The sequence below is a fragment of the Staurois parvus genome, unplaced genomic scaffold, assembly GCF_062004578.1.
Source record: "Staurois parvus isolate SC_StPar_1 unplaced genomic scaffold, SC_StPar_1.0 ptg000693l, whole genome shotgun sequence".
Classification (NCBI taxonomy): Eukaryota; Metazoa; Chordata; class Amphibia; order Anura; family Ranidae; genus Staurois; species Staurois parvus.
The window spans coordinates 1,123,033-1,132,259 of NW_028318489.1; the positions used below are offsets into that span (position 1 = coordinate 1,123,033).

A 9,227-nucleotide genomic window follows, 5' to 3' on the forward strand; every position below is an offset into this window, starting at 1 on the left:
TGGCCTTCATGATGCTGTTTGTTCACCAATGTTCTCTAACAAACCTCTGAGGGCTTCACAGAACATCTGTATTTATACTGAGAATAAATCCCATACAGTTGGACTCCATTTTTTTATTAGGTGGCTTCTGAAGGCGCTTGGTTCCATTAGATTTTAGTTAGGAGTATCAGACTAAAGGGGGCGGAATACAAATACACACCACACTTTTCAGATATTTATTTGTAAAAAAAATTTAAAACCATTTATAATTTTCCTTTCACTTGACAATTATGTGCCACTTTGTGTTGGTCCATCACATAAAATCCCAATAAAATACATTTACGTTTTTGCTTGTAACATGACAAAATGTGGAAAATTTCAAGGGGTATGAATACTTTTTCAAGGCATTGTACTTGTCAGAACATCCAATTGTAAATCCAAATTGCATATGCAGCTCTATCCCCGAAGGGACTGCTGTGAATTTTGCAGGTTCGTTCTCCAACAGTGCAGAGGCAGCCAGGCACACAGCAACAGTCCCTACACACCCGACTACAGAAAAAGCCAAAAACGAAATGTACCTAGCAGCCGAACTAGGGGAGCGCTACATATAAATCAGACTGTAATGTGTGAGTTTCTGAGCTTAAAGCAATTGTAAAGCCTTAAGGTGTCCCTTATACTTACCTAAGCCCCATGACGATCCAGCGCTGTGCATGAGAGCCGCTGCTCTCCCGGCTCTGTCCCTCCTCACAGGGCAGATCAATAGCAGTGCGAGCTATCGGCTCCAGCTGCTGTCAATCAAACTCTGTGATGAGGGTGCGGGGCAGTCTATGGATACAGGCAGCAGGGCCCGGGTGTGAACCCACACAAGTGCCCCCAGAGGAAGCGACTTCTTTTGAGGGTACTGAATGAAGAGGAGAAGCCAGGAGTGCTGGCAGGGGATCCCAGGAGAGGAGGATCGTGGCTGCTCTGTGCAAAACCATTGCACAGAGCAGGTGAGTATGACAGGTTTATCATTTTAATTAAAAAAAAAATATGATGCTTTACAATCACTTTAAGACTCAGAATTGAATGTAATTCCCACAAAATGATCCCACATTTATCTATTTACAGTAGGCCTTGATATGTTGTAGGCGATTGGACCTGCCTAATTCCTCCTGCTTTCCAGCATATTCTCAAAAGACTGAAGCTTTTCCCTTTTTTTAAAAAATGTTTTTAATAAATCGTTATTTTTACAAGTATGACGGCAGCTTTTCATCTCCCGTCATAAGGCGTCTCATAGTCCAGCTTCTAACCCCTTCGGAGGTCTCTAGAGGGGAATTTCCCATTGAAAAAACAAACAGATTCCTCCACCCATGCTATACAGTGTGGATGGGCAAATCTTCAGTCCTGGCTTTTGAATTCTGGCAACGGAAGGCAGCAACTGTCAGAATACCCAAACAGCGGATACATGTGATTGGATGTAGTGTCTGTTCAGCTGACAATTCTCCGTCTGGCTCATTTGATTTTTCAGTCAAAGGATGTTGGGTGGGAGAGTGCCAACTAGGCAAATTAAAATTCTCAGTAAGGATCACTGGAAACAAGAACAGAAGTCCCATGCTGGAGAGGAGGAGGTCTTATGGAGGACACATTATAAAAATATCACCGCCCGCCAAAAAATAAAGCAACGGGCACAAAGGATATACGTGTCCAAGACAAGAAATCTCATTATCACGGGTCCACACAGTGGATAGGAAAAGCAGCAAACATTAGATGCAAACCCCAGCTAAAGGATTTAATTTACTAAAGCACTTGTATGAAACAATTGCTACGGTTTGCTTTAGTTTTTTTTTTCTTTTTTATTATAAAATGTGTTTCTCATAATTTTTTGATTGCATATCTGCACATATTGCCTGCAGCCAGGGGTGTCCCTAAAGTTGGTGTCACCTGGTGCGGTAACACTTGGTGTCACCCCTGCGACGATCCCCGCAGAATGGATCGGATCTGCGGATTGAGCATAATGGATCAGAGTCCGATCCATTATGCTCCCCAATCCGCAGTTCCCATCCATCCTGTGAGGCTCGTCGGCTTGCAACCTATATGGGGTTAACTGATCTCTCCAGGAGCTCCACGAAAAGGAAAGTTTTAAAGCAAGCCGACAATCCCCGCAAGATGGATCGGATCTGCGGATTGGGGAGCATAATGGATCGGACTCCGATCCATTATGCTCAATCTGCAGATCCGAGTATGGCCACCAATCCGGGTATGCCGCGAGTGGCGCATACAGGGACTTAGCGGCGGAAACACATGGGGGTCTATTTACTAAAGGTGGAGAGTCCAAAATCAGACTCCCTTCTGCATAGAAATCAATCAGCTTCCAGGTTTCATTGCCAAAGCTTCATTGAACAAGCTGAGGTTAGAAGCGGATTGGTTTCTATGCAGAAGGGAGTCTGATTTTGGACTCTCCAGCTTTAGTAAATAAACCCCATGACGTCTGTCTGCTCGTCTGGCCAGGGCCAGGCTCACCTCCGAAGAGGGAGCTGAACAGACACCAGGGACAATGCAGTTAAAAAAAAAAAAAAACTGAAAACAAAGGTGAAAATAAAAAAACAGAAAAAAGAACCACAAAGGAAAACGAGCGACCACATATATTAGTACCACAACTGCTGCGCTTGGCATAAGGTCATTTTTGGCACATGGAGGTTTATACACACAGCACTGAGACTCTTTAGAATCATATTTTGGCGGGATTATGACGTCAGATGATGGGGATGGTGATATGTTCTTGGTTTTGATTGGTGGTTTATGTATATATATTCTGTTTAGTCACTGTTGCACCCTTATCACATGCCTGATGAAGGGGTTCTGCGCAGCTCCAAAACGTTGCACTTTCTTTTGTGACGTGATCTTTTTGCAATAAAAATCTTTGTGGACCACACTGGAGATCCATGGTGTGCTGGCGAATATGTACGTTTTCGTGGGACTGAGTGTCGTCACCCTACAACAGCAAGAGCCAGATCAAAGCTATTCACTGGCAAGATGACCATGTATTTTCTAAAAAGCTGCAGATTTAAAAAAAACAAAACAAAAAACACATTAACATGTTCAAATGTATTTGAGATTTGATGGATCGGGTTTACCTACCTGTCGTCAGAAGCAGAACCCAACCTCCACTGCTCTCTGCGCCTCTGGGTGATAGATTGTGTGTGTATGTATATATACACACATATCTATCTATCTATCTATCTATCTATCTATCTATCTATCTATCTATCTATCTATCTATCTATATATATATATATATATATACACATACATATATACACACACGCGCATATACATACATACATATACACACACAGATACATATATTCGTATGTATGTATACATATATATGTACATACATACGAATATATACATTTGTGTATGTATGTATGTGTATATATATATATATATATATATATATACACACACACACACACACCTATATACACACACACATATATCTATACACACACACACACACACACATATATCTATATACACACACACACACACACACACACACACGGGCTGTACCTACCGAAAGCAATACGAAAGTGGGCATAACCTTTTCATCAACCCCTTCCCACCGCTCCGCTCAGCCCTTTAAGAGGATTTAAATGCCAGAAGGCAGAGGCAGGTATTCCGATCATGTGACCACTGTGATTGGCAGTCACAGCGGTCACATGATCAGAAAGCTCATAATCGCAGGGAGCGTGCTCTCAACACAGTAAAGTGTTTAATGTGAAGAGAAAAAAAAGTATAACCAGCGCACAAGTCTGTGAACATCCCAGGAACACAGTAACAGTTACTCGCTGAGGTGCAGCCCTCTAAAGATCGGGGAATCTTGATATTAGTGGAAGCAACAAAAAAAAAAAAAGGGGCACACTCTGCGCGTGCATTACCGTGATAAAAAGGAATTTATTAAAAATGACAAAAGTATATACTCACAAACCAAGAGTCAAGTGAACAGAGCTCTGAAGAAGGGCGTGCGTCTCCTGAAACGCGTCAGCATACCCTGTCGCAAGACTACCACATTGGTTCCTTGTTTGTTCACTTGACTCTTGGTTTGTGAGGATATACTTTTGTCATTTTTTAATAAATTCCTTTTTATCACGGTAATCCACGAGGAGAGTGCACCCTCTTTTTTTGCTTCCTTACAGTAAAGTGTTTACCTAGGGCCACATATATGCAGCCACTTGGCGCTAAAGCTCAACCACACATGCGCCAGGTTGGCGGGAAGTGGTTAATCTACACGGGTTGTTCAAAGTTCACATGTTGGTAGAGTAACTCTTCCTCTGTAGTAATCCTTCTTCTTCTTCCTCTTCTTCCCTGCAGGTAAATAATGGATTCTTTCTTGACTTGATACCTACATTAATCAATCTGCCTCACCAAACCTTTGTCTGTATCACCCACCTCTGTGCTGTACTGGAAGGTGACTGAAGCTTTCCGTAGAATTTCTATTGCTTCTGTGTAAATTCTGCAAAATAAAAGAACAATAAACCTTGTTTAAGAGGAATTGACACTCTTTTTCATCTATTTATTTAATGCTGAGCTTCTCCCCCACACTACTAGCAAGTGATTTCCTGTATAGAAGCCGATTACTCCCAATTCCAAACACGCATCCACAATATAACCCTTTGAAACTGCAGCCCACCTTCATGCCCTGTCTGAATGACTTCGATCACCATCAATCCACTCTCCTGACTTTTATAGTCACGGTCTCTCACAGCTATTAGCTTTCTCTCCTATTATTTTGTTTCCATGCATTATATGAAAGTACAAATTTCCGGCATCCCTTTAGATGTGCATGCTCCCAGGGTGGTGCAGACCCTTAGATGTGCAAGTTGCTGAAGGCCTACTTGATTACAAATCAAGCAACTGATGAGCAGATCAGTCTCTCACAGCTATTAGCTTTCTCTCCTATTATTTTGTTTCCATGCATTATATGAATGTAAAAATTTCCGGCATCCCTTTAGACGTGCATGCTCCCAGGGTGGTGCAGACCCCTAGATGTGCAAGTTGCTGAAGGGCTACTTGATTATAAATCAAGCAAATGATGAGCAGATCAGTCTCTCACAGCTATTAGCTTTCTCTCCTATTATTTTGTTTCCATGCATTACATGAAAGAACACATTCCCAGCATCCCTTTACATGTACATGCTTTCTGTTTGGTACAGACTTTAGCTGTGCAAGTTTCTGATCATCTGCTCAATTACAAATCAAGCAACTGTTCAGCAGATCATACAGCTAAAGTCTGCAGCACTCAGTGGCAAGCAGGGAGCAGCATGTGCATTTAAAGTGATGCCAGGAATGTTTTCTTTCATATATGAAAAAAATCAAAGACAGGTTGCTGTGATGTTTTCAGGAGACTGCTGGCAAAGAAATTGCGTCCTGGCGTCTGGGTTCACAGATATGTATACATATATACTGAAATCGCCATGCCATTCTGGTTTCTGTGAGATTTCGGCACAGGTGTGATTTTATCCCTTTCTATCCATGACTGCCTCTCATTGACATCAATGCAAAATTGCATCCCATTGACTTCAATACAATAACACCTCCCACTGACTTCAATGCAAAATCGCCTACCATTGATTTCAATGTAAAAACACCACCCATTGACTCCAATGCAAAAACTCCTGTCAATAGCAATCTTATATGAACACTTATCTTTGCATGTCACTTTAGGCTCCGTTCACACTTATGCGACTTGTCATGCAACTCTGGGGAACAAAGGCGCATCACAAGTAGCCCCCCCCCCCCCCCCATGTTTCCCAGTGGGTACCATTCAGATCTGCGTGACTTCAAGGTAGTTCCTGCATTACTAATTTTGCAAAAGCAAAATTATCTGCTCATATTCAGCCAAATGCTTCAGAACTCATTGGACGCCGCTTCACAGTGCAGATGGACAATGACCCAAAGCATACTGCAAAAGCAACCAAAGAGTTTAAGGGAAAGAAGTGGAATGTTATGCAATGGCCAAGTCAATCACCTGACCTGAATCCGATTGAGCATGCATTTCACTTGCTGAAGACAAAACTGAAGGGAAAATGCCCCAAGAACAAGCAGGAACTGAAGACAGTTGCAGTAGAGGCCTGGCAGAGCATCACCAGGGATGAAACCCAGCGTCTGGTGATGTCTATGCGTTCCAGACTTCAGGCTGTAATTGACTGCAAAGGATTTGCAACCAAGTATTAAAAAGTGAAAGTTTGATTTCTGATTATTATTCTGTCCCATTATTTTTGGTCCCTTAACAAGTGGAAGGCACATATGCAAACTGTTGTAATTCCTACACCGGTCACCTGATTTGGATGTAAATACCCTCAAGTTAAAGCTGACAGTCTGCAGTTAAAGCACATCTTGTTTGTTTCATTTCAAAACCATTGTGGTGGTGTATAGAGCTAAAAATGTTAGAATTTTGTTGATGTCCCAATATTTATGGACCTGACTGTACCTGGATTTTCACTTTCTTTGTGTTTCCACCATGACTGGTGAGTGCGTCGCGCACACTTAACCTGCTCCCGCTTCGGTGACAACGGTGCCAAGGACAGTGTGACACCAGCCTGGTGACAACCTTCCCTGCTGCGAACATGGTTCCTGCAGATCACCACTGATGATGATGAAGCACAGCGAGTGTAAGAGACCCAACTCCTGATATGCAGAATGACATCGGTAAGACATCTTTGTGATCCAGGCACACGTCTGTTTCCTCTCCATAATAGTGCCAGGATAGATAATAACTGCTGATCTGCCTGAAATCCAGAGAATGCTTTTCTTTCTGTCTGGGCTGACAACTCTGCTGCGGTAAAATCCCGACCATCCGCCCTGCCTGCTGAGCTACAGGACGACTCCTCACCCAGCTCCCCTCTCTGTCCTTCTTCATATACACACATTCATTTCTTTCCAGGAAAAACAATTCTGCTGCTGTGACTCACAAGAGCCTGCCCATACTCTTGGGAGATGTAGATCTGCGGGTGTGTAGGGAAAGGGCTCTTGGGAGACATAGGTCTAAGGGTGTGTAGGGAAAGGGCTCTTGGGAGACATAGGTCTGAGGGTGTGTAGGGAAAGGGCTCTTGGGAGATGTAGATCCGAGGGTGTGTAGGGAAAGGGTTCTTGGGAGACATAGATCTGAGGGTGTGCAGGGAAAGGGCTCTTGGGAGACGTAGATCTGAGTGTGTGGAGGGAAAGAGCTCTTGGGAGACGTAGATCAGAGGGTGTGTAGTGAAAGGGCTCTTGGGAGATGTAGATCCGAGGGTGTGTAGGGAAAGGGCTCTTGGGAGATGTAGATCCGAGGGTGTGTAGGGAAAGGGCTCTTGGGAGATGTAGATCCGAGGGTGTGTAGGGAAAGGGCTCTTGGGAGATGTAGATCCGAGGGTGTGTAGGGAAAGGGCTCTTGGGAGACGTAGATCCGAGGGTGTGTAGGGAAAGGGCTCTTGGCAGACGTAGATCCGAGGGTGTGTAGGGAAAGGGCTCTTGGCAGACGTAGATCCGAGGGTGTGTAGGGAAAGGGTTCTTGGGAGATGTAGATCTGAGGGTGTGTAGGGAAAGGGCTCTTGGGAGACGTAGATCTGAGGGTGTGTAGGGAAAGGGCTCTTGGGAGACGTAGGTCCGAGGGTGTGTAGGGAAAGGGCTCTTGGGAGACGTAGATCCGAGGGTGTGTAGGGAAAGGGCTCTTGGCAGACGTAGATCCGAGGGTGTGTAGGGAAAGGGCTCTTGGCAGACGTAGATCCGAGGGTGTGTAGGAAAAGGGCTCTTGGGAGATGTAGATCCGAGGGTGTGTAGGGAAAGGGCTCTTGGGAGACGTAGGTCTGAGGGTGTGTAGGGAAAGGGCTCTTGGGAGACGTAGATCTGAGGGTGTGTAGGGAAAGGGCTCTTGGGAGATGTAGATCTGAAGGTGTGTAGGGAAAGAGCTCTTGGAAGACGTAGATCTGAGGGTGCGTAGGGAAAGGGTTCTTGGGAGACGTAGGTCCGAGGGTGTGTAGGGAAAGGGCTCTTTAGAGATGCAGTTCTGGGGGGGATGTATAGAAAGTACTTTTGGGATGTAGATCTGTGGATGTGCAGGGAAGAGCTCTTGGGAAATGTGTATCTGGGGGTGTCTGAACAATCCAGTTAATATCCAATCAGGCGGGATCTTGCACTACATACTTTTATATGTAAAGAAGATCATACAACCAGACTGTATCCTGTATGGGGAGCTGTAATCTGACTGTACGATATCCGTAGAGCTCAGTGTACAGGTGATGAGATCATACAACCAGATTGTATGGTGTATGGTCAGATCTGCAGTTCTACAGACCTGTGACTGACCTTTGTCCTGGTATGACGCACAGTGTGTGAGCAGACACATGACTGGCCTCTGACACCAGCCCCGTGTGTCCTCTTCTCACCTCACCTGCCTCTCCGGGGTCACCCCCTCCACATCTTACCGGCCCTCCCTCCAGACAGCCCTCGGCAGGACTTCACATCACCTCGGTCTCCGCACTGCCTTATCCATTAAGCCATGCAGTGCCCATATTTAAGAAGCCAAGCTTCATTGCAACACAACAATTGGACTATGACAAAATGGCCGCCGCAAGAGAGACACTTGGAAACAACCGCCAGACAGAAGGGCGGAAGTGCCCGTGAAGCATGCTGGGAAATGTAGTTCGTTACATTAATAGCCATGCTTTCCTTACTAAAGGGGAAATGCGGCTTCAGAATTCAAAATATTTGTATTTATTTTCTGTGATAGTTTACGTGTGCTGAAATAAAGCAGCCACTGTGCGATACTGAAACTATAAAGAGGCCCTGCCACTCCAGTACATCAAAAAGCCCCGCCTGCTTACCTCCGTACACGCCCCTCAGAAGAAGCGCTCAGGTCACACCCCCTTTCAGTATCGCATGTATTACGATCCTTCCCGTAAACAGCGATGAACATGCTCCGCCTGCACTGAACGGAAAAACGTTGGGAGGAAATAGAGCGGAGAGATCAAAGTTGCTGCAGGCATTGACTTAGACACCTAAAAATTGTCCCAAGCAGGCAATGCAAAGGACAACTAAGCAACGTCGCCGTGAGGGCGTCTTGCGTATGACGTCACGCAATCGCGGAAGTTCAGTCGGCGCCAGAGCACTGCAGAGGTAGGACGTGTCGGTGGGAGCTCCGCATTCTGCGCGTGTACAGAGCCGTAGATTCTCCGATTGTACGGTATCGTTATTATTATGTGTAACTAGAAAATCTACAATTTGTG

At 44.9% G+C, this 9,227-nt stretch overlaps 1 protein-coding gene across 1 annotated transcript; it reads right to left on the minus strand.

Annotated features, from left to right (window-relative positions):
- Positions 1–201: 201 nt before the first annotated feature.
- LOC149446267 (uncharacterized) lies at positions 202–8,917 on the minus strand. Its single transcript, XM_089652760.1, has 4 exons — positions 8,826–8,917; positions 8,308–8,457; positions 4,414–4,477; positions 202–3,017 (listed from the first exon to the last, which is right to left on the minus strand). The coding sequence occupies exons 1-4, from the start codon at positions 8,915–8,917 to the stop codon at positions 2,949–2,951; spliced, it is 375 nt and encodes a 124-aa protein (XP_089508886.1). The 3' UTR covers positions 202–2,948.
- Between the last annotated feature and the right edge of the window lie 310 nt (positions 8,918–9,227).